Consider the following 26,849-nt stretch of genomic DNA (forward strand, 5'->3'; position numbering starts at 1 on the left):
CAAGCTGTGAACTGCAAGGCATTCCAGGTCATAAAGCACCCACCGCATCACGACGCTGACTCTGAAAAAACCAAGATGCGCAGAGTTACCTGGACAGAATGGGCTTACTAGATGGTGAGGGTTGACTTGACCGCCTCCATTTGGCCCATTGACCATCGCGGACTAGGAGATCGGCCGTCTGCGGTCCACTCGGTTGGAATGTGGGGTGGTTCCTGCCCAATGGCTTTGCCTGCTGTCAAGACATCACTGCACTATATAGCACAATATGTTTTCTGTAATCTGTATTGTTTATGTGTATGTCTGTATTTGGTACATGCAGCATCCGCTTCAACCTGTGGGCCTGGAAGGGGGATCCTCCCACCTGTGGTCCCTTCTAGAGGTTTCTGATTTTCCCCCAATTGGGGTTTTTGAGTTTTTCCTTCCCCTTCTGGGAGCTTTGACAGGGGATGCCGTTGTCTACCTTAGATTGAAAAGATGTCACTGTACGACTTCTTTTTTCGAAAGAGGTCTCCTCATGACCTCTTCATCTGTGAAGCCCTTTGAGACTTTGGTGATTTAGGGCTATACAAATGAAATGTGATTGATTGACTTGAAATATTAAATTTTTTTTAAAAAAAATCTGTTTTTATCAACATGTTTGTTGATTACTCAATGAACTTTTGTTCTCAGTGATAAATATGCATTTAAATTCATGAAAATCGTAAATAATGAAAATATACTGAAATACAACATCTTGGCATCGTGGCACTGTATATTTCAGGCAACCAAATATTAAAAATAGCTCGATTCCAAGTTTTCCAAGAATTTCTCTACCAAAACAGTCTTTAAATAGCTAAAGTTATCCTTGCTCCAATCTTGTTTTGTTTTTTTTTTGTTTTTTTTTTTCAGCAGTTCCATTTTTACTGGGAATCCACACACTCGTCGAATCATACAGAAAATCACAGTGGGGAAAAGAACCAAAACATTTTTTTTAATAAATAGATTACTGTAAATAAAGATTAAATGGACTTAAATGAAATTAAACAGATTATTGCAAGTAAAGTTGATTGCATTTTGTCAACATCTTGCTTATGGCATTAATGTGAAATTTACCAACAAAAAATGAGTTCTATCTTGGCAAAGAGAGTGGAAAATGTACTTGAACTAAATGAACATTACATTTCAAGTGATTCAGCTCCTAAACAAGCGTGAATGTTGTTCTATACAAAGGAAATGAAGAAAGCAGGGAATTACTTAAACCCATGACAAGATGCTCTATGAAGGATTGTCTAATAGTATGTCACCAGATGGGCATCTGTGTGTGTGTGTATCATGTGTGTGCGTGTGCGTGTGTGCGTGTGTGTATGAGGGGGGTACCAAAAGAAAAAAAAACCCCACAAGGATCAAGCCTCCTTTGTCCTCTTGTGATGGCCTCGCAGGAGGGTGACGCACACGCATGCACATCTACACACCATAATGCACACACACACTTTTGGACACGTGCACTCCAAATCTCATTAAAAGTGAGAGGGTGAGAACCTTTCATGTCTAATGGAAGTGGATGGAAGTCAACCTTTTGCTTTAACAATTTTGCATTTCATACAGTGTTTGCCTGATGTAAATGTCACTAAAAGATCGCGTTTTTGGTCAAATGGAATAGACACAAAATAATAGTGCTACTATAAAAAATAACTTACATTTTAAAATATTTTGGGGGGTATCATTTATTTGTCTTGCATATACCGCTTAGTGCAGATGCCTCACTGCACACCACCTAACCACAATAATGCAATTTTGTTTGAATGCCACTTGTATTAGATAATGACAACCCTGACTATTATATCAAACTGTTATATTGTCATGTTGTTACCATAATTGCTAGTTTGGATGAAACCACACCAAGCATCCATTTATACCCTGCAATTTAATCATGAGGGTTGGAAATTGCTTTCCAATTACAGGCAATTGCACTTCAAAAAAGCTGAAGAGATAGAAAAAAAAAACGTACACGCAGATGCTTTTTTTTTTCAATTTGGACCACTGCATTACCACTTTGAATGAAACACACCCAGCGAAATTGGTTTGTGATTTGTTTTATTGAGGTGATAAAAAAATCGATGGAATTTGCCTTTAAGAGCAAAAGGTGTGAGAGGAGACACTATAGGGCAGTGTGACAGAAAATAAACAAAATGGGTTAATCAACCCTCGTCAGAACTTGCAGTTTACTATTTGCGATCTGTGCATTCGTTCCGAGATTCGAGCAAATAAAATCGATTTCCTCCAACAGCAGATTGCAAACATTTGTGTGTAGTTCCTTTAAGCATGTGACTCAATATGATATCTTGATGATATGAATCCTATTGTAAACGTGATGATAGTGTTGGATAAGATCACCGGCTCCTTTTCATCACAGCATCAGCGTCCTTTGTTATCTGCGCCTCTTCTCGGCTCGCTCCCTCCCCCGTGCTATCCCTCGCAGGGCGATTGCTGCATGGTGACTCACATACTGCGGAGACGCTTCATCTCAATGACGGATCGCATGAGTCACACACTGTCCGTTTTTCAAAACTTTCTTTTCCACTAAAGCTTGCAAGCAGCCGCCACGATCCGGAAGCACTCGCCACAGTTTGTTTTCCCACTCGAATCTAAACAAACATAACGGTGCCCCCTTCGCAAAGGTCTGACCGTGGACACTGAAAGTCATTCCAGGTCATGAAGCTTTATCCAAATCATAAAGCTGACTGAGAAAATCCAAAGCTGTTTTTTGTACAAATGGTGCCCGCTTTGCAGAATCTAAACTAGAAAACATATTCTGGTTTTTTTTGTTTGTTTTTTTATATATATATTTTTTTTTTGGGGGGGGTCCAATAATTTCATCAATATTTCTTGTATTGACGACTTGTATGCCTACATTATTCAGGAGCTTTTCAAACAATTTAAAAAAAAAGTTGAATCCGAATGTGTTTTGCTGGTACAGTAAATAGAATAGAATAGAATAGAATAGAATAGAATAGAATAGAAAAGAATAGAATAGAATAGAGTGACGTATGGCATGCGACAAGAGAAAGGTCTGAACAATACAGAAGTGAGTGCGAGAAATCTCGTCATTCTCACATTGGACACACATGAATAATTAACAATTTGATGGCGGAAAGCTGACGTAGAAAGCTGTATTATTTTTAGATGATAAGTAAATGGACCTGCAACAACGTATTTTTAAACTCAAACAGATCATGATTATCCTATTCCAAAATTAAACATGTATGAAAAGGGTAAATGTGTGACTATTTTTTTTCTCTTTTTTTTCCCTTTCTTTTGTCCGTCCTTCTAAAACGTCCATAAGTTGCTATGGAGACTGGGTGCTGGGAGGAAGAACGAGAGAGAACTGTAGCTGTCAGAAGACAACGCTGGGTTCAAGGTTCAGATTTGTTTTTCATTGTTACCATCCCTGCAATATTTAGGCTTTAACTCAACGCAATCCAAAACCTCATTGATAGGAGAGACAGCCACTGTACATTCATTCATAGTGCAGAGCTTCCAATAATGGCCGTCATGGCGGTTTCTCATCATTTGCGAGCGAGGTTATGATCCTTCACGTGCTGACAGGGTTAAGCGACTGGACGGTGATAACATAGACGTCTGAGGCACTCTATCACTCGGTAATCACATTACATTGCTACTCCATTGCTTTCACTTGCTCCCGGTAATCTTGTTAAAAATCCTTGTGATTGGAATCAGGGTGACAGAGAGACAAATGGCCCACAGGGCGAGCCCTCCTCATCTGACTGAAGCTCTTGAAGTGCATCAGGCTTTTGTTGAGTTGCCATGGAGCTGCATAGGCATACAGGTAATGAAATGCACCATAAAATGCAGGTATGCCCTTGAGCTCCCATTTAAAAGATGCCCGTCTGCCATTTGCATACATTTAGACATGTAGGCCTTCATTCGAGACAGCTTCCCTTTTGTGTTTTGCCCATGAAGCCGGATGAATAAACCGACTACACAATGGCGCTACCCACTCCATTAAGAGTAGACAGCGCCTCGTAGTCCTCCCCAACCCCCTTTTTTCTTTGGACACGTGCATGAGTAGCTATGCCGCCCTCTAGTGGACGTATGTTGACACTGCATTACAAATAATTACGCAACTAGATCGTTCGTTTTCTTCATACTGTATATGCGGGAAATAAAGAATCCGTTAAGACCACAGAACAGGCGTGTTTTGCTCGACACGTGCGTGCTCGTTTGTTCTGTCGCGACATTTAAGTCCTCGGCGTGGCAGGTAGTTTAATTACAGAAAAACTCCAGCCTGCAGCCACTGACCCCCCGCCACGGCCAGCCTGAGCCGAGGTAGCCAGCATTCATTAGTCATGTGCAGACGTAGCTGACATATTATTAGCTGGTCTCTCATATGAACGCCTCGCAGCCACACGCCCACTGGCAGCAGCTTTAATAATCTGCAAGAATCATCAGTGGTAATTAAAATGACGCAGAAGACAAGGAACAAAATTAGTTAAATTCCTTGGAGAGAAGGAGTGGCGGAGAGAAGTATTTTCTCATGATAGAGAGTAGTATTACAGTCACTATTTAATGAAAAATGCACATCATTACATACATTTTCCGCTGAGGCTTTCTGTTGCAAGGAGCAATTCAACATCATAAAATTGTAATTGCGAGAAAATAGAATGTTTTGTCAGGAAAGCTGCATAATAACATTTATAGCAAAAGGTACGTTTCTTGGTGGTTACAATGAAATATAAATTCAAACATTGTGGTACCTTGAAATAAAAGTTAACTGTGTTACAAATCCTCGTTTATATCGCAAATCATGCAGCTATCAAAAGTTGGCTACTTTACTTATTGAAATGAATAGAATGCCAGTCCCCCAATTATCAGTGCCCCAATATCAGATGTTTTTAAAGAAAAACTGTGCAGAAATACCTCTCTACATATGAAATAAATGTGTAAGTCATTTTGTCGCCTGATTTTTTTTTTATAGTAAGAGGCGCTTCTTTCATGTATGTAGTCAAATCCGTTCCAAGTCCAAAAATGCTTATAAACGCTTTAAATTTGTAACATTAATTATAGCAGTTGACAATATGAAGATGCTGTTCATTTGTTTGCCTTGAGATGGCGCAGGTGCATTGGTTAGCTCATTGTATTTGTACATTGTTATCTTATATTTTAGTGATATATATATATATATATATATATATATATATATATATATATATATATATATATATATATATATATATATATATATATATATATATATATATATACACACACACACACACATAAATTACATGGCAGCATCTTACCTCACAAAGATGTCTGCTTTACAGAAAGATAAAACACTTGTGAGTCTCTAATCTCTGTCCCCCATCTGATAGGCCTCAGGTCCTTGACCCAGGGGACCAATTTGAGTGGTTGACAGCACATGGTGCCTCGTGCGGCATTATCGATCCCCCATTACCAATGTAGTGGGGACAAAGAGGGACTCTGTTGTCTTGGCAACCTGTAATGCCATCTGTCATGTGTGTGCTGATCATCATTTTGTTGCTGAGACATTGTTTTGATTGAATTATTTCCTCCCAGAGAAAGTCTCCACTAACAAAGGGACTCTTTCCATTTTTTGTCAACGAAGGGTAAAGCAGAAAGGTGTGTGTGTGTTTTTTTCTTTTGGTTTTGTTTTTAAATCAGAGTAAAACGTGATTAGTTTGTTGGGAGGAAAAGATTCATTGTAATTGCAAAAGCAACCTAAAACAACAATCATTGTCCAAAAAAGAAAATCCAAAATCGTGACTTTCACTACAAAGGTTATTAGAATAGAAAAATACATTAATTGCATTCTCGCCTGACATTTTCTACGCTCTGCAGCATTTTCTGTGTAACGTACTGCTGAATCAGTTTTGCAACACATAATGCACTTTTTTAACTTGAGCAACATGCTGGCTCTATTGTTAAAACATATATTGCTCACTGAAACGGATGTCTCCCACTGTTTTTCGCGTAAGGTTGAATTGTAGGATGAAGGACATCCAAACAAAACTCATTCATATTCATAAGATTGCTGCCTGCATGCAGATTAGAAAGAAGGATTCACACTTCAGGAAGACGGGGGTCTGGGGGGGGGGACCTCTCCCCTGGGGCAGGGCCTGTAAATGAACCAGCAGTCACACCTGAGCTACAGAGCATGAAGCCAAGCACACACCATGCACACACAAACACACACTTGTAGCCCTTATAAATGTATCTCATCCCAGTCAACGAGAAGACTGGAGGATCGTTATTCAAAAATTGAAGTCGAATTTTCCATTCATTTAAAATGCTGCAAATTGTCAATTGATTTTCTTCTTCAAAACTATCCATCTACTGCTTGATCTAAAGTTGGGTTGCGGAGGGCAGCAGCATCAACAGTGATGCCCAGACTTCCGACTCCCCGTCCACTTCGTCCAACTCCTCTGGGATCCTCTGATGTTCCCTGGCCAGCCGAGAGACATGGTCTCTTCAGAGTGTCCTGGGTCATCCCCGGACCCTCTTCCCGGTGGGACATGCACCGAAGACCTCTCAAGGGAGGTATCCAGAAGGCATGCTAACCAGATGCCCGAGCCACCTCAGCTGCCTCCTCTCAATAAATAGCAGCGATGGCTTTACTCTGAATCTCACTCAACTATTTCTAAGGGAGAGCTCAGACACTATCCAGAGGAAACTCATTTTGGCCGCTTGTATCTGGGAACCCGTTCATTTTGTCACAATCCTAGGTCGTGATTATCGAGTAAATGGACTTTCACTTATATAGCGCTTTTCTCTCGGCTGGGAGACGACCACTCTACCACTGAGCCATGCCGACCATGTGTGGGTAGGAACATGTATTGAACAGTAAATCGAGAGCTTCGACTTTTGGCTCAGCTTCTTCTTTACCGCAGCAGACTGATACAAAGTCTGCATCGTAGCAGATGCTGCACCAATCCACCTGTTGGTCACCTGTTTCATCCTGCACTCGCTCACAAACAAGCCCTTGAGAGATTTAAAATCCTCCACTTGGTGTATACGAAAACATTTTAAAATCGACAGACTAAGCCTGATGAAACGGTTGATGTCAATCCTTCATCTTAATTAGTCGTTGTACTCATTACCTGTGTCAACTGTCAACTTTCCACCCATCTAAATCTTCCAAACTTCTGAGAAATGTTTAAAACCACTATATACTTGGGAGTAATGAAATATAAACCCGTCCAAATAGGCAGCATGAATAATTGCATCAAACCAAGAGCATTTGTATGCAGCCGCTACCATTAAGATTTAAGGTGTCTTTTATGTAATTCTCTGAGCAATGTTCTGTCCTCATTGGCGTTAGCCAGCACGGCTAGGATTTCGATGTTTGCGCTGCGTTTCACAGTCATGTTTCCATGAACTGAAATGCACACTGCACACAAGCTGGCTCAAAACATTCATTGTATTTAAAAATAACAATGTATAGAATCAAGGATGAAGTAATTTTTGTGGTTTTTTTGCTTTCTAAATATGATTTGAATTATTGGATATCGCTTGCACAGTTGGGCAAAGATTCTGGTTTGCAGTTCCGAGGGCAAGGAGACGACGGCATTGGGTATTTGCTGGATTCTGAAGGGGCAATTTTATGTCGGACCCATGTTTTCTTCTGGTGGGTTTGACTCTATGGGCTTGAACTGGCATCTGAAAGGGCTTTAACCGGGTTCTAGCTGGGTGAACTATATTTGACCCATGTAGACCAAAGGTAACCAAGGAAGGACTGATAAAAGTTGTCTATAGTTTTACCCCATAACCATGTAGCCCATATTCAGGCCATCTGTTACTTAGACGCGGCTAACGAATTCCAGACATGATTAACCAGTTCGAGGCAATGTCTACTTAGCCCAAACTTAATCCATGCAGTACTCATACATAGTTAACCAGTCATAACCCATGCCCTCTTAGCCCACACGTAAGCCAGACAGGACCGATAAATCTTAACTAGTTCTAACCCATACACACTTAGTCCATATTCATCTTATACGAGAATGAGACATAGATGTTCTAACCCATGCCTAGCCTTGATATAACCAATATTGGACCCACAACATTTGCTTTGCTGATGGTACCCAAGGGCATCATTCATTTTCATTCCCATTTGCCTTTTGCGCGCCAGTACTATGGAATGCCCTACCTATGGAAGTTCGTGCAGCCACCTCAGTAAAAATCCTTAAATCCCGACTAAAAACACATTTATACTCAAAAGCATTTAGTCAATTGGGCCTGTCTGCAGCTTTCTTCTTTTTTTTTTTTCCCCGCCCCCTTCTTCCGGCTCGGAGAGGGGGCTAGCTAGATGGCGAAGGTTGACTTGACCGCCCCCATTTGGCCCTGCGCTGATCGACCATCGTAGGTTAGGAGATCGACCGTCTGCGGTCCAATTGGTTGGACCGTGGGAAGGTTCCTGCCCAATGGCTTAGCCTGCTGTCAAGTCATCATTGCACTATATAGCACAATATGTTTTCTGTAATCTATATTGTTTACCTGTACTTGTCTGTAGTGTGTATCTATTTGTCTGTATTTGGTATATGCAGCATCCACTTCAACCTGTGGGCCTGGAAGGGGGCTCCTCCCACCTGTGGTCCCTTCTGGAAGTTTCTGATTTTCCCCTAATTGGGGTTTTTGAGTTTTTCCTTCCCCTTCTGGGAGCTTTGACAGGGGATGCTTTTGTGTACCTCACACCGAAAAGATGTCTCTGTATGACTTCTTTTTTTGAAAGAAGTCTTGACATGACCTCTTTTCATCTGTGAAGCCCTTTGAGACTTTGGTGATTTAGGGCTATACAAATAAAATTTGATTGATTGATTGATTGATTTGCCCAGTTCAAGCCCATGCCAACAAAGACCAAATATCCCCACATACAAACCAGTACCATGGCCCACCTCTAGCCCATGCTCACTCGGCACATAGGAGACCTGCATGTGCCTGACAGGAGGCCCAGATGGAAATGTTCGCTGGGTAGAAAATTAAGCTCAGAAGAATCTTGGTTTTTGCGAGTAGCGTAAAAATGCAATACCAATGATGTGAAGACTAAGATTTTGCTTTGGCTTTAGTTTAAGGATGATGGAGGTTTGATTTCCTTGGGTATTTATTAATTTTCTTCTTTTTTTTGTGAGGGACAAGGCAACAGAAGTGATGACGGAAGTGCCGTTATTGTTACAGTTTGGGTAAATTTCCAAAAATGATGGCCCAATGGCGACGCAAGGAGGTCCGCATCCCGACGGTACTGTAAACATCGGACCAACAAAAAATAAAACATGCCCAGCTAGGAGCATTCATGACCATTGTCAACACTGGCACCCTCGCAAATGTTTGCATATCGGATCACATATAGCTGTAAGAAATGTTGCCACACTTCTCAAAGGTTTTGTGTTCAAGAGCGGCACACTGTATTTGTTTCCGAGCTGGTTTCACCACATTATATTCGCTAAAATAATTCCAGATGAAGTGAGGAGGGACCATAAGTATCAATTTGTGGAAAAATAAAACTGTTTTGTTTAAAATGTGCTTGATGTGACTGACAAATACACAGCCCAGTCCAGAGACTGAGGACACACATTAAGAAGGAAATAAATATTGCCATTTTGGATGATTGCTGATGTAATTAATATTGTTTCATAGTTTCAACGCTTCACATGGGGAAAGAAGCCAGTCCGGAGATGGCACGGTTGTAAGATGACACCATGAGTCGCAAGTTGAAAGTACTCTGCCGAGAGCTGCAACCCCGCCTGCGAGGGAGAGCTAGGCCGTGACCATCAGGCTCTAAGTCATGTGTGTGCACTGCAGGAAGAACTGAGAGCAAATTTGGATGAGCAAATTTGGATTTGGTGATAAACCTTCGTGTAATTCAATTTCTGATTACTATAGGCACCTTTTGTAAGTACATCTATCTTTTCCATGTAATGTTTTCAGAAAGCTGTCATAAGTTATGTTGCAATTGAAAAAGAGAACTGATTGACAAATTGATCATTTCATTTAAAAGTTAGGGTGTGTGGGTGGCAAAATTTAAAGGTGTGAAAAAGATAAAGGCAGTCGTAGTCATTGTATTTAAAATACACTATTATTTAGCTTGACATCACATGTTCGAATTTGTAAGAAAGGTCTTTTATATTTAGCATTATACGCATTGTTTTATTGTTATCTTGTGCCTGTCAAAAAGGGGTGTTCTAAAAGAGTTTTTGCTTACGTTTGTTTTGGAAGGTACCGTATGTACAAGTTGTCTTGTGTGTTTGTGACCCTGTTGGACCTGCTATTTATGAAAACAAATAGTTGGAACACAGAACAGACTTTTCTGAGGGATTGTTATTTGAGTCCCACCTCTCAGTGAAGAAAAAAAAAAAGAGCAAAAAGTTTAATTTGACTGCGATCTCATTCCAATGAGGCTGCAAATTGAATGGAACCCACAAAGGTAGCAGTTACCGATCTAGATCGTCTCCATCCTGTGTTCATAATAGGTTTATAGAAGTAACTCAGTGGAAGGAAGCCATGTTGTGGAAGCAATGTTACAGATCACCTTGGCTCTGTTGCTTTTCATCATTTGCTAGGAATTATTCCCTGCTTGTATGTGAATATTTGTAGTGCGTATAACCCACTGAAGGGCACTGACGATTAACTGCAAATGCGGTTTATTCCAGGTTTATTCAAATGTGGGGTAAGATTTTTCCTCGTTACTTAAGATCGTTTTGCTCACGTGTTTCAGTTCAGTATGTCAATGCAGCTGTTTAATTTGATCAGCCTATTACTGAAAGCCCAATTAAAGGTCAGTCAAGCTCATGTATACATTGTGTTAAGTAAGCTGCAAGACCGTAGAAACACCGATACGTGTGAACGGGCATGTGTATGTGTGCGAGTGCCCATGTGTGTTGTCTTTACAGACGTGTACATCGACGTTTGCCGGAGCATAAAGGCTTCTAGTGTCTCAAAGATAGGCCAGTGGGTGACCTTTGCCACATCTTCCCAGCAGAAAAATCCTTGAGGACAGGTGTGAATTTCTCACCTGGATGTTTTGTTAGAGACCGCATGGCTTGCTGGTCAACCAAAAAAGCAGGCTCCGACTTGGCACGAGACCCATTCCCATACCCCGCGTCTGGCCCAAGTCTGCACCGTGTGTTTACAAAAGGGCTCTTTGACTAAGTCCATGCTGCAACATGCTTGCCTACATTTCCACATTTGGGGTTTGTGAGAATTCATTTGACTTCTCACATACACTGTTCAGGACAATTTTTCTGACACTTCTCGTGCGCGGTATTCATCCCCCTCTTAAAAACGTCCAGATGCTGTTACAATACAGATATACCAGGTCCATAATATCAAAACACTAGTGATATGATACCGTATAAATGTGTTATAAACAAATGTGATGCTACTTGTCAGAGTTCCAAGCATCTGCATACCAGGTGTGTTTCAATCTGATGATACTTTAGATATTTACTGTAAAATATTTCATTCTTACTAAAAGTAAAAGAAAATCACACGGACATGGGACTCGGATGGTCTTTGACAACCATATGTCAACAAACCTACTATACTAACCAAGTGTGTGTTTTTGTCTTGATTCTGAGTCTTGATTCTTGTCTTGATTCTGTCTCTGTGCCTCAGTTTTCTGATGGAGGCTTCTCTGAGAACATGAGAAATCAGCCGCGCACTTACGGCTAAGTAAAATCTTTTTTTTTTTTTCAAAAATAACTGAATATGTGTCAAGTGGCATCCACTCAAATCTTTGGGTAACATGCAGTATTTTTACCTAAAGTTGGGGACATATGAATTAAACCGTACATATATATATATATATATATATATATATATATATATATATATATATATATATATATATATATATATATATATATATATATATATATATATATATATATATATATATGTTTTTACAAAACAACCCAATTAGCCCAAAATGTTTTGCCAAAATTTTTTTCATCCAATTTTTTAGGTTGGATGAATTTCTTAATAAGTTACGTGCGTGTTTTGAGTTGCATTGAGCAAACGCTCTTTAAAATGTAGCTAAAGACCTTGTTCTTATATTCTTTTTCACCCACTTTGTATGATGATTAAAAATCATAGTTTGTGCACGCAAATATGTATATTTAGGTTTCGATCATCGCTGTCAAAGCTGCCAATTTTTTCGGCATGATACTTACTTAGATGCAATCATACAGTTGACATTTCCTAGCTTATTGTTTGGGTCAGTCCTCAGAGCGATGTGTTAATTTAATTTAAAAAACATATACTTAAAAACTAAAAGTGCTGTTGTCCAGCAAATGGTCATGGATAAAGCTGGTAAGTCAAATTGAGACCATGATCAACGTTTGGAGTCTGATTGACACAACAGCTTGATTAGTCAATCACAGACTGAAACTAAAATGTTTCCCTAGGACTTGCGAAAGCCGATCAAAGCAAAAGTATGGATGTGGAAGTGGAATCAATCAACAGGAGGGCTGAGAGTTCTCTGAGTCATCCGACAGGGCTTGGGATGAGCTGTCTCCTTGGCCAGAAATATCGCCACTGCGGGCCGGGCCTTGCCAGTCCTCAGGAGTACAATCAGTGGCTACCGTACCGCCACGATGCCAGCCTGCTGCCCATGAAAGAAGACCTGGCTCTTTGGCTCAACACCATCATGGGTGAGTTGTTAGCACGTCCCCTTCACACTGCAGTGGTCGCAGGTTCACTTCCGGCCCTGGCCTTCATGTGTGGAGTTTGCATATTTTCCCTGTGCCTGTATGGGTTTTCTCTGGGTATTCCTGTTTTCTCCCAAATTCCAAAAAACATTTATGGTAGGTATAAAAGAAATTTGTCGGAAATATGTTGAGACTCAATCTTAAACACTTTGTTTTCGTACCTCCGTATGCATGTACTAAAATAAAGAAGCTGGGCAATCTTTGTTCGGTTGCTTATGAATGACGATAATACTAACAAATGTCGGAGGGTTTTAGCAGTATGATTACAAAGGGACTTAAAATGACTTGTTGAGATTTCCTCTAACAAACTCTGACATTCGCATTGAACTTCAACAGCATCAATCAACAGCAACAGCAGCGATCTGTAAAGAATTATTTGCATCTTGGAACGCCCTTTTTTCATAAGCAGCCGGTTTGGTCGGGTTTACTCCCAAACAAACCAACATAAGAACTATCGTCGCACTATTTAGGATTTGATGAAGGTGATAAAGCCTTTTACTCCAAGAGACTTCCAATAACGGGAAAAAAAAACCCCAAAACATAGGGTCACTCCATAGGACATATTCAACGGTTGTAGAGATGTGCAAGGCGGAGGTGGGCAATTCATCGGTGCTGAGAGACTATCAGTTTGTCCGTCAGACTGTCGTTCCGCTGATGGACTGCCAAGTGACGGACCGCCATGTGGCGAACACAGTTTAAAAACGATGGACTGAGACAAACGGAACAGTAGATTTGGTCTGTCATTTTAATCCGTAGTAATCTTCCCCAACTGCGTATGTTGTTGTCCATGTTCCATATTCCAAGGGAACAAGACTGCTTATTGCAGTCTGCTAGTGCCATACCGATAGTTTATTTTGTCATTTGCATGATTGAAGTTGAGACTTGAAAGTTTAGCTTTAGCTGGGTTTAAGACCAAGAGGGAGACACTGACGACTGACGAACCAACCAACAAAAAATGTACTATGTAAACATGTAAACTGCCCATCACGAGTGCAAGCTACATATTGATTGGTCCCGATTCTCAGACATTAGACGTTGAACATTTGAATTCATGCACGCTAGCAATGACGATAGAGCTCCACTGGAGCCTCGTTGAAGAACTACTACAGTACGCACATGATTTAAGCCAGTTGAAAGGGTTCCTTTAAGCTTACATTCATAAGACATAAACAACTTTTCAAATGTTAACTCTAACTAGCACGTCATCCTCACAGTTTAGAGTCCCGCATTCAAATCCAGCTCGCTCCAGCCTTCCTGTGTGGAGTTAGCATGTTCTCCCCAAGCCTACGTGGATTCTGTGCGGGCACTGTGGCTTCCTCCCACCCTCTGAAAAGATGCATGGCAGTTGTATTGGACACTCCAAATCAGGTGTGAATGGGTGTGTGCATGGCTGTTAGTCTCTCTTTGCCTTGCGATTGGCTGGTAAACTGTTCAGGTTGACCCCTACCTTTTGCCCATCCACACCTAGAATAGGCGCCAGCAAGCCTGCGACCCGAGTAAGGATAAGCGGCGAAAGATAATGGATTAATGGATGTTCTGTAGATATCACAATGGGGCTGGGGCTGCTGCACCAGTAGCCCCCTTGGAAAAGACAAACAATTTAAAAGGAAACGGATGCTTATTGTGTGTGCGTGTGTGTGCGTGCGTGTGTAAAGGTGTGGACGTTACCGCTGACACTCTTATGGACCGATTGGACAACGGCGTTGTTCTTTGCCAGCTGGCCCAATTTATCCAGGAAAAAATGAGCCAAAGCAGTCATGGCAAGGTAATGCATCATAACCAAACCACAATTTCTTGGATTGCTGTTTTTACACATCCCTTTTAACCTGTCTCTTTGCCAAAGACAGGTACTGAAAGTACAATTAGGCAAAATAGCGCATTAGATGACATCGGATATTGGGACATTAGATAACTATCCGTATCGTACTCTACATAATTTCCTGATCCATTATAATGTCCCTGTAATATTACATTCACCTAAACAATCAAACAAACAAAATACATGGGAAAGACACGATGAAACCCTAAAAAACCTAAAAGACATAACTACAAGAGTTTCAAGTAAATTGTCAACAATGGGACAGATGATGCTTCCATATATGACCTCATAGTGGCGTGTGTGACTGTGGATGTATGTTTTGCTATTATGCAATTTTATGAAATCTGTGTGTAGACGTTCACAAGAAGAGTGATCCACTGGCGTGGTGATGCAACTTCAGGATCTTTTTTTGCCCGAGACAACACTGCGAACTTCCTCTACTGGTGCCGCAAGATTGGCATTGACAGGGCCCACCTTTTCGAATCTGAGGATTTGGGTGAGCTCATGGTGTATTCCTCAATAAAAGATTCCCGGTTCAACAATTTTTGCTGCGCAAGCGATTGAGTCCACAGGGTCAATCATTCACATATAAGGCGGATCGGCTTGCCATTATGTTCAACAAAAAAAGTATAAACTCTCCCACTCTGGCAAAAACGTCCCGTGTTCTTCATATTTTCGTTTGGTTGTGCTTTTTTCCCCTGCCATTTCAAGAGGTAACTTGACGGAAATTGTTTACAACACAAATGATGTCACCCCAAAGATTCTCTCGTCGCTCGTTTGACATCACTCAAACAGGCTTACACGGTCAGTGTGCCATCTAGCTGTGGGGGGGTGAATGACAGCGCCAGCCAAGCATTTTTGACGCATGTCATGTGACAGCTCCTGAAGAGCCGCAGTACTAGACCATTTCCAAGCGGCTTGGTATCCTTGTGGCAACCGTCCAGAGCATCATAAACTACATGAGGTTGAACACTGTTAAAAACCTTGGTGGGTGTGGCAAGAATTGTAAAGTGTCACTCAAACTTGCCAGGAAAGTATGCTGAGAGGTGTATATCAACCCTCAGACATCAACCGAGGCCCTAATAAAAACACTTGAGCAGAGAGTGACGATTGTTTCAAGGTCTAGCCTTGAGTGGCCTTGGAAGACAACCCAGCTCAAGAAAAAGTACGGTGAGGCTTGTCTGGCATCTGCCAGAGGTTACCTCCTGCATGACTTGAGATTTTGGTCAACCACCCTGTGGTATGGTGAGGTCATGTCAGTTATTGGGCTTATGAATATTTAGTAAGAAAAAAAAGGAGATGCTTATGAGCCAAAAAACACCATCCCTCCTATCAGGCATGGTAGTGAAAACATAGTTTTATGAGAAAGCTTCTCCTCCAGCGGTGCAGGGAACCTTGTCAAGGTTGAGGAAATTATAAAGCAATGAAGATTACGTCGGAATCCTTCACGAAAATCTGAAGGAGTCTGCTGAGGAACTCCAGCTCAGCCACAACTGGATGGTCCAGAAGGATAATTATCCAAAACAAAGGGCAAAGGTAGTGAAGAAATGGACAAGGACGATGATGTGAATGTCTTAAAATGGTCAAATCAGAGTCCTGACCTGGATTCGATCAAAGACTTATGGTGAAACTTGAAGATGAGAAAGGTGGCTCGGAAATGCAGCAACTTGACCCGGCTTAAGGCCTTAGCCTGTGAACAATGGGTCAATATTCTCGAGGAGGAATGCCGAATGCTAGTTAACACATACAGGAATGGTCTGGGGGTACTTTTAAAAATGTAAAGCAAGGGTATTGATTAATAATGAAGACAATGGACTGGGGTATGAATAATTTTAAACATAGCATTTTTTTGGTTTTCCATCAATAAAATACTGTACCTGCTAGATTTTGCTTTTCTTCAATTGTGTAGTGTTTTGATTATTGTACTCGTTTGTCACATATAACTCATGAAGAAACTTGCATAAATGAAAAGATTTTGAGACAAAAACGAAAAAACAAAAAACATTTCAAAGGTATGAACAATTTTGAGGACAAGTGCATATGGATAGGGCTGATGTCACTGAACATTTTGAGGTGCTGAAAGTAATATATTTATGCTGGACAACGTTATGACCCTTTCAGTGTTAGCCCAAGTTGGGTGATAGTAAGGCCAGGCTGGTGCAAAATCCAAAAAGCCATATCAAGAAAAATATTTATAGAATGTTTATAATAAAAAAGAATTTTGCCATGGGTTAACAATCTTTGCCTTGCTCAAAACAGTCACAAATGCACAGGTCAAAACAGCAATAGCCAGACATAAAAACAATCTTCAGTCAAGTAAGGCAAAACCAACTTGAGGCAGAAATAACAGAGGCAACAGCATACTGTAATGTTACATGATCACACCTATTAAATACTGCAAATGAGGAACAGACGCTACAGCTAACATTCCTATAACTCTATAAAAAGAAGGTTTCCCATAAATCTTCATACGACGTGTAATTTGCGGACTCCACCGAAGACGTCATCGATTGCTCAATAAATGGTATCATGACTGCCAACCACCAATTTTGAATAAAATTACAAATTTCCGCCAATCACCATTCAAGTCAATGAAATTGGAATAAAGTCTAGTGGATAGTTTGTGACTATACGACAGTGTGATAACGTGCATAACACAAAATCTGGATGAATTTAAAAGGTATATGAATAGGTAATACGATAATACGTGTCATTGTGGCCCATATGACGAATGATTCCACTTATGTCCACCTTGTACACCGGGTGTTTTTCCGTAGTGCTTTGGATTGGTGAACTTGTTTTTAACAGCATTTGCGTTGGATGTGTACCAGCTGAGAGAATTTGTAGCTTTGTTGGGTCCAGATCGGTGCTCTGTTTGATCTGAAAGCAATGGACTGGTAGAAAGAGATGACGCATTCACGTGCTCATCCACATTCAAAGGCCACAAGAATTCCAATTCTGCCCCCAAAACAGAGATGAACAACATAGACAGAGTGTTTCACAATGTGCCCCCTTTATCGTCACATATATCTCCACCGTCACATTTATCTCCAGAAAGACTTTTTGTCAAAACAATTTTTCATTTGTTCTATTCTTATCTCCGTCTCTCTCCTCTTTGTTTGTGTTCTGTACATTGCGCTGTTTGAAGTTCTCCATAAGCAACCTCGGGAAGTATGCCTGTGCCTGATGGCGTTGGGACGCATTGCCGCCAGGTAACTCTAAGTGCTCCAACCTAAATCAAGCTCTTGCTAAGTGAGAACATAAAACAATGAATGAGAGTGTGGCAAAGACAACGAAGCGGGCAAACGTATAGCAGAACTTCGATGCAATTTCATTATCCTTTTAATGCCACAGCTGTAAAAGAACACAACATTCGCTGGTATTCTGAATTACCGTAATTCCCCAAAATATGAGACGCACCACGGGTGGCACCATTAATGTAGGAGTCAAATTCTGTTATTTTCTATGTTAACGTGTATAAGACACACCAAAACCTTGCAAACAGTGTTAAAACTATAGCAAAAGAGAATAAATCTCATCTTTTGTAAACTCTTAATATTGGATTGCCGTTCCGTGTTCTCTAACTAGTGCATTCTTATTTGAATCAGATCAGAGACATCATAACGATTTCCTCCCGGTTTTCATAATTTTCCTGCGTGTAAACAAGGATTGATTCGGACATTGGTTCAGTCTGCCTACTTGTTTTATTGAAACTTATGCCGTAACCACCTCAGCTAACACGAGCTGCTGTTAGCTGTAACAAGCACTTGATGCTAAAAGCCAACTGACGTCCCCCTCCTCTAGCTCATCCCATTATGGTAAATATTTCAAATAAGAGTGCGGCTGGAATAAAAATGCAAAGTCGTGCGTCGAAACTCACCTTAGGAGCTAATTAGATCAAACTTTCTTGAATGGTGTTGAATTAATTAAATAAAATCTCATTTTTAAGTTGTCTTTTATAGGATTTTGGTCTTCATTTTGTAGAAAAAAAAAGTTTGTCTTTTATTTGGGGAATTACGGTACTTAATGATTATTGCCCTACTCTTGCCTTTTCAGGTATGGAGTTGAGCCTCCAGGCCTGGTGAAAATGGAGAGAGAGATAGACAAGGAAGAAGGATGGGGTACTTCTCCATTGCTACCCTTCTCCTTTTTTCCAGCCCGGGACCTTTGCTCACAAACACATTCGAGCAAGCCCCCAACCCCGCCTCCTCCATCCCCACCAGCGCCCCTCACTCCAAGCGCCATCTGCTTTTCTGAGGCTCATCTCACACCCCTCACGTCTGATCTTCCATCAGTCACTGCACGCCTAATGCCCTCATGTTTATCCCCCCTGCAGTCTTTCGTCACAGCACCAAAACTCTGCACAGCCACAGCTTCAACACAAACCCCTTTGTGTTCCACTGGCACATCTGCAACTTCAAAAGGCCAAAAGCAGGTACCCACCGCAGCAAGACCACCCACACCCTCCCGTCCACCGAACCTGAAACGTCACTCCGGCAAATCCGCTACGCGAAAGAGCAACGGCACCACCGACATTTTGGATGACATTGTATGCCTCATTCATGGAATGTTTTATTTGAACTTGCTTACGCTGTGGACATTGCATGTCAGGAGTACATTAATGCCCTGTGTCTGTCTCACTTTTATCAGGTAAGAAACATGGTTGAAAATCCGCCCTGCAGCTGTCCAAACAGGTTCCCTGTTGAAAAGCAGCCAAAAAGCTGTTATCGTGTGGGGGAAAAAGTTCTTTACATACGGGTAAGCATACTTATATTTTTTCCCCCTGTTCACCTTTATTCACTCATGCTACATTAACAAATAACACATAAAAACCAACAGCCAAACTTTTTTAATGGAGTTCACTTACCTGCAAACACTTTTTTTTTTTTTTTTTATAAGGGATGACCACATTTACCTGACTCTAACTCGAGCAAGGCTAATAAACACACTGTAATTAACAAATGTTGCACTTCCTGCTGCCTTCATAAGTCATCTGGAGTAGTTAGGAATGAAAATGTACCCTAAAATTATATATATATATCTATATATATCTATATATATATATATATATATATATATATATATATATATATATATATATATATATATATATATATATACGTGTGTGTGCGCGCACACGTTATTTTCCTCATACTATTTTCTTACAAAAAATCTGTGTACAAAAAATCTGTGTTTGTTGGAGCAGTCATATATTTTGATGGATCTTAGCAGGAGTGAAATAAATCATCCAGTATACAACGAGATGTCTTCCCACATGGCAGGCCATTGACTCCCAAGGGGACTGCTATTTGAACTGCACACAACAGCCGTATCTTTGCAAAATCTACCTGAAAGCGGAACGTATGTTTTCCCCTTGGATTCAAACTCTTAGTTTGAAGGTCTGTGTACTGAATAAAATCATTGTCAGCCCAGTCTTAGACAGACCATTCGTTGCCAGGCAACCCTGACTCCCAGAAGGCCTTTCCTTCAGCCTTTGTATTGAAACATACAGGTGGTGAATGACTCACGGAGGCTGAAAGGCACCAACATCTCCATCCCAGATAATGGCAAATAAGGCAGTGATTCAACTTGCTGACACACAACGATGGATTCAGTTTTTTTTCCCTATTACGTTATGCTATCAGAGATACTTTGAGGCGACCCACTTTGTATGAGTAGATCAAATGTTTGCCGTGAAATTACGTGGAAGAGCTCCATTGCCGTTTGCTGAAAATACCATTTTTACACCTTGAGATGATCAGCACGTTTTAACGACTCAATTCTATTGGTGTCCTGTTCAAAATATGTGTAGCAGTTTTTACAATACAACCAATGGAAACGTTTTTTTGAGCTACTTTAATGGCTGCCTTTCAAACAATTAAACACCATCTCAGGCTGCAAAGAGATCTTGCTGATGGGGTAGCTTATCACCATCACTTTCTTAAAATGAAGCGTGTTGACAATTTGGGATGACCAATTTAACGGTTAACCTGGAAATCCCCCACAAAAAGTGAAATCCGCCAAGTAGGATGCCCCCCCCAGTAGTTTTCATGTTTGTCTATGTAGGTACCAGATTTTTTTTTTATGTGAATGTGAGAAGTATTTATACCTTACATATTTGAGACAAAGATGACTGCAGTACACATAATCACTTAAATAAGACACTTGGCGCGACATCGACCAACGAGGGCAGGAAATGGTCGAGTTCACGTTGGGAGCCAATCACGCATCTTGTTGGGCTGCCTGTGAGCCGATTGACAGTATTGCTGGCCAGTTGTTTTCAAGCTGTTGACGACAATACTCGGAGAATCCTTCATGCGAAAATCAAACGCGAGCGCGGCAGAAGGAGAGTGGTGAGGACGAAAGAAAGCTTTGGGGAGATCTTACGTAGAGTGCGGAAGTAATAAATTGGAATTTCGAGTGTAAACTCTGCTTCCTTGTTATTATGTTTGGTCAGCTATAGGCTCCGCTCTAGGTCGAGATCTGAGAAGTGCCAGTGGCATTGGTCAACTTGTCTGTTTGGCATGCAAGAAACCTTTCCAGTGCGTCTCTCACTAATATACGTTCTAATTATGTTGCATACAGTCCACAAAGGGTCCCCCGACGCATCGTTTGCTATCTGAGACTGATTCATTTGGTGAATTAAAATGTTGCCTTTGTATTTTATTTTCTTCTTTTTAGCCCAACTCCGCCCAACAGTCCGCTCAGCCATAACTCCTCAAATGTAGACTTGTAGAAAACTGTAAAACTCGCACAAAACTTGTGATCCTGATCTGCTGCAGCCAATGACCCTGACTCCATCTATCACTTTGAATTCCACGGCTGCCATCTTGTGTGTTAAGAAACATCCCAAAACCTCAATTACCATACACCACAATCACCCCGGTTGCGGACACGCCTTTGAAACAAGCATATAGTATTGATTTGCAAAACAAAGTCATTAGCGAGGTGTTTAATCGGACAGCTTGTTAATGAGCGCCTGAGCATGACGACCCCTCCTCTTTGTGTAAACTTTCGACCCCTCCCCCACCCCACCTCAGTCCTGTCCATTTCCTCGGGGGACTATTCAATCATGGTGACTACGAAGTGCTCAGCCATTCTTTGGGGTTGAATAAGAGGAAAGCTTTCCTTTCTTCCCTGCACCCAATTAGGCTCTCCTCAAGCTGTGTAGCCAGGACACAGCGTAACTGCCATTGGGAGGAAAGCCACACGCACAAGATCATGCCACATCCTTTCTTTGTTCATCACATTTGCTAATGACATAAACCTAATGACAGAGAAACGACTTTGGAGCAATAGAAGTGGAACGTATTTTATATATATTTTTTCTTTTGGCCTCATTTCGCCCACCCTTTATGCTTGTGTAACTTCTGACAAAGAAATATTAGTAACATAGAGAAACCTTCCGAAAACATTCGGATTCATTCAAATATGATGCTCACCAGTGAGCTTCATTGTTATGCCTTTGCGTGTTCTGTAGTCTGGGCTAACAATTTGCATGACACTGCTGAGTTTAGAGAGCAATACTGTTAGTTTTAAAACTAACAAAACATATAAATATATATAATATATTATATATATATATATATATATATATATATATATATATATATATATATATATATATATAGAGGCTATATATACACACAAACACGCACATGCACACACACCCCGGTTACGACATCCCTGCACATTTTTTTTCACTTTACAACATGGACTGTCACGTTATTTCGTCCTCTCTTAACAACATTTTTTTCACCTTACGACATCAAAAACAACAACTTCTCTCCTCAAACATGGCGGTCAGTGTGCGTGCGTTACCGTGCTCATATGTATCACAGCATTCGTCACTACAATGCTGGTCTGCTATCGGTCAGCGTTACGACTCCCTAAGATGCTGGTCTATTATTGGTCGGCGTCACGGGGTCACAAAGACGGTGACATGCTAAAGTTGTGTGAGTGCTTACAATATCGTACATATTGTGCATTCTAGTGCTCAATTCATACACTAATTGGTTAGCCATGGATCCCAAGATTGCTAGTGATGTTAAAGAGAAGAAGATGATTGGTATGGAAACGAAGCTGGAGATAATCAAGAAATACAGAGAAGGCTAGGCTAGGTTAGGCTAACAAGCTCGTCACATCACTCAAAAGGTAAATAAATCCTTTACATATTTTCTATTTATGATGTTATTTAATTATGTATCGTATATTATATATGAATAGCACTTACTATACTATTTTGTTACAAATTTTTAATATACACAGTAGATAAAATTGTGTTTGGCTTTAGCCACAGGTGTGTCCACTTAACTGGCAGGTTAATGAGCTGATTGGACTCAGGTTGAAAAGAAGTACCTGTGGCTAAAGCCAAAATGTGGCAAGGTTTTTATTTTCTGGAATTGTTTTTCCTATTCTGGTCAAGACAAATCCAAATCATCCTGTCAATTCACTTGGCCATCACTAGTTGCATATCATTAAGTTAGATTGCTTGGCCCTTCAGAGCCATTCATTTTGTTCACCGGTAAAAAAAAAAAAAAAAAAATACATTAATTTTTCACTGAAGAAAGGATCATATGATCATATGAAAGCAGTTGGGTTGAGTGCCTCCAACGGGGTCAAGAACCACTTCTATAAACTTTACGTGGGTCCGCTACCTGCCCCCCCCCAAAAAAAATTGTGGATCCGGCTCAAGCCTGACTCCTACTGGCAGTTTAAAACCCTTTTCTGCCATGTGAGCTCACATGAATTTTTCAGCAGGACAAGATGAGTCGGTGAACCGAGGGAGGGCTCAAGGGAATGCAGACGATGTTATAGGATGCAGGCGTAGCAGACTGTGTAGGTGGGGGAATCTGTAGGGGGGAGGGGCTTTATTGCTGACCTACAAATTAAGCTCCCGCGTGAGAATTTTGAACATTCTATTCATTCCTGAGTTTGATTAGTTTCATTTTTACCATAGGAACTATGGACTAACATGAAATTTACACATTGTGAGCTACCTTCAACTCAGGTTATTCACATCAACAAACAGCAAACTGCACACACATCACCCGTGCATCCCCAAAGTATAATACAAAACAAGTAAAAGGCAACACACAGTAGAATCTACTCAAATCTTAGTATTTCTCTCAAGCTCCAAAAATATTTTCCTAAAGATTGTAACAAACGAGAAGATGTCAATTTTACTACCTTTTTTGACCTCAACCTCGATGTTAAGGCTCACTTGCTTTAAGGCCAGATGGGAGTAGTGTCCATTTACATCCAGCAGATGACACTGCAGCACGTGAAATGGTATTGTTTTATTCGTGCCCAACTCAAGGTCGAGGGGCTGGATCCAGCCCGTCATAAAGAAAAGTAATTTGCAACGATTTCATCTTTCGTTCTAAAATCGTTAGCATGTTTTCAAACAAGGTTGAGGTTTTTACGAGCTTTTTGAGCTCATCTAACCAAAATCCTTTTTATTTATTTTTTTAATTACCAATAGCTGAGCTATTTTCTTTGGCGTTTCTAATATGGGTGTCCATGAGTTTTAGTAATATAACGAGACAATTATAGAATTTTGTGACTTGTCATGATGATCATCAGCGTATATGTGATTACGTTATGATTCTCATATTTGACACTATATGTTGGTGCAGTAGTTAAATAATTGCAAAAGAACACCCAGACAAAGGCAAAACAAAAATCACGTGTATTTTACCAACCAAACAAAGGCAATTACTGAACTGTGAAAGAACAGGAGCGTAATTGACATGTAAGTCAGGAAAACGGTTCAATGAGAATGTCAGACTTGACCCCTGTCAACCTTAACATTTTAATCTGGAGGATGCCATCTGAGATAGACCACGTGGAGGCTTCCCTCCGCGCCTGTTTAAGTCTGTGCGTGTGCCATTGATTTTTCATCCCAAACGTGTGACACGCTGCTCCAAACATGGGGGAAGGAGGGGCGCAGGGCATATCTGCTTGTGTGATCACATTCTTAATGCGTCCTTAATGAAGGGTTTATTGGCGATAAACCAAGTGGGGGTGGGCCAGTGCTGACAGGACAACAGCTCGCTCGGCAAGGCCTCCTGGGAAGGTTTATGTCTCCTGGGAGTTGAGGGTGTGCAAGGGATTCATCTCAAGCCTCCTTTAATTTTTCTCCTGGCTTCATATTGTGGCAGTAGTTGCCATGGCAGCTGTTGGTTTTCATGGTTGTCTGTGAAGGATGTGTTGAATCTGAGACAGCGGCCCTTTCCGCAACAGCTGTCTGCGAGCACATTGCACAAGGCTAGATGCAGTTACCGAAAGCAGTGCGCGTTACGCGGTTCGTGTGCGGATGAAGCGTTGTGCGTCACCGCTCGTGTGCGCACGCATGCTCATATATGGATTAGTCTGTCGTGTGAGCTCAGCTGGTGGCACGAGGTCCTCTTTCATTTGCTTTAATGAGATTTTGACAAAGCTCTCTGAGAGAGCATTTGACTTTCATGGCGACAACTTCATATGCAAGGGAAGCTTGTAAATATTAGCTTGGTGTATGTGGCGTGCGTGGCTGCGTGTGTGTGTTTGTGTAATTTCAATTTTAATGTAATTGATCATCTATAAACATTTCAGCACGAAGATCGCTACGTGACTGTTGTTGTTTTCTTTTGTTGTTTGATGTCACAGATGCTGAATGAGCGTCAGGTGATGGTGCGCGTGGGTGGAGGCTGGGAGTCTTTTTTAAGCTACCTACAGAAACATGACCCCTGCAGAGGAGGACCTATGAGCAAATCTGAAATCAGAAGCTGTCGAGACAAAGTACAGTCATTCAGTTTGAACGTGTCACCCGACAGCTACATGGTGGTCAACGCCCATTGCCGTGGAAAGAAATAGACTGAGCTACAGCTAATTTGTGTCTTTTTGTTATCCAGTCAAACTGAATATCAGGAATGCATATTTTAAACAGGACATGTGTCCTCATTGTGGTGTTCTATACACCATAGGGACGCAATGAATTGGCTTATACAGTCAATCAGATTAAAATTCTTCATTTATTTTTGTAGAGGTTATGAAAGAGAGGCTAACATTTTTCAGTCATGGGCAATCGATTGGTTACCTTGTCAGTAGCGTCGTGGCTGTAGTATATAACGGTTCATCACCGTGTCTCACACTTCACTTTAAACAGAGGACAATGGTGCTGGCTCTGGACCCACAACCTCAACTAACTTCTACCTAAAAACATAAATAGTGAGCTAACATTAAACTTAGTCACAGAGGACTGTGAATTCAGAATTGTTTGCTTGTTCAGATTTAGCAAAAGGCCATGTCGGCTCATAAAAACTTCAACAAATTTAGCTCTTCTGGCTAAGAATACCAATTTTGAAATTCCTCCAAAAATACTCTCCAAACAGACCTGATTTCATTTCCCAGCAGCCAAAAGGTAAAAATTGTAATCAAACTACATGCAAATAAGGGATTGATAGATGAGTTGTATCCAGGTAAAGTTGTCAACAAATAAGCCGGAGAGCCTTTTTCCAAGTGATTATTTCTTTACATGAATACACATAGCAACTAATAAGGGTAAAAAAAAATAAAAAATACACTGCATTGTTAACCTCCAGCACGACTGCGGTCTACAGTGTTGCCATGGGATCCAGACACAGGCAAATGTGTCCATCATACAAACTGATCATTCACACAAAATACAGTTGACCGTTCTTTCTGTGACGATTCTTTTTCTACTTTTAATTCAATATACAGTATTTAAGTTATCGCACAAACATGAGGGCGAGACTCCTTTGTTGCATTTACATGCACGCATGCCCCTCTCGCCAGACAAGATTGACAATATGGTCGCTTTCGGGGAAAAAAGGTTTTGATATGCCTTGCATATTATAGTCATGTAATGCTGTCATGTAAAATATGTAATGTATTTATTGTAATGTTTTGGTCACTTCTCAATGTAGCCATTTTATGCAACGTTTTCAAGCAATGTTAGGTTGTTATCATTATGTGTTTATTTCTTGTCTAGAAGAGCATGCATTGCTATCCATCTATGCAGTCCATTTCGCCCCAGTCCTTAGATGAAGCTGTTGATGCAGGAAAGTGTGAAGTGAAACCTCGGCCCAGCTGTTGGCGATGCCCGGCTGGCTCTTTTTGTTATGTCTTGTAACGTGCAATGCTTTGCTGAATGAATAAAAAGCTGGCGGGGGCGGCCGGGCTCTCGGCGGTTTAGGCGAACATGAGAGAGAGAGCCAAGCCCTCCCTTTGCCGGCAAAGAAAAGTCAGTCTTAGTTGGACTGAGTTACTGTTTTGTCTTAGTCTTCTTTCATAGATTTCTCTGACAC

The 26,849-nt window shown here is 40.9% G+C and overlaps 1 protein-coding gene across 1 annotated transcript; it reads left to right on the top strand.

Annotated features, from left to right (window-relative positions):
- Window positions 1-12,448: 12,448 nt before the first annotated feature.
- gas2b (growth arrest-specific 2b) lies at window positions 12,449-26,673 on the top strand. The gene is made up of 7 exons (XM_088413329.1): window positions 12,449-12,665; window positions 14,378-14,487; window positions 14,896-15,037; window positions 17,690-17,753; window positions 18,598-19,090; window positions 19,192-19,299; window positions 25,189-26,673. The coding sequence occupies exons 1-7, from the start codon at window positions 12,449-12,451 to the stop codon at window positions 25,393-25,395; spliced, it is 1,341 nt and encodes a 446-aa protein (XP_088269455.1). The 3' UTR covers window positions 25,396-26,673.
- Window positions 26,674-26,849: the final 176 nt, after the last annotated feature.

This window comes from Hippichthys cyanospilos, chromosome 4 (genome assembly GCF_059441005.1).
Source record: "Hippichthys cyanospilos isolate Australia breed blue-spotted pipefish chromosome 4, RoL_Hcya_1.0, whole genome shotgun sequence".
In the NCBI taxonomy this organism is placed as follows: domain Eukaryota; kingdom Metazoa; phylum Chordata; class Actinopteri; order Syngnathiformes; family Syngnathidae; genus Hippichthys; species Hippichthys cyanospilos.

Excerpts from the sequence above, each read along its gene's own strand:
- gas2b (XM_088413329.1), top strand. The coding sequence starts at position 12,449 with ATGGATGTGGAAGTGGAATCAATCAACAGGAGGGCTGAGAGTTCTCTG. Across the intron at positions 17,754-18,597 it reads TTGGGACGCATTGCCGCCAG|GTATGGAGTTGAGCCTCCAG; the intron begins GTAACTCTAAGT and ends TTGCCTTTTCAG. Across the intron at positions 19,300-25,188 it reads AAAAAGTTCTTTACATACGG|ATGCTGAATGAGCGTCAGGT; the intron begins GTAAGCATACTT and ends TTGATGTCACAG.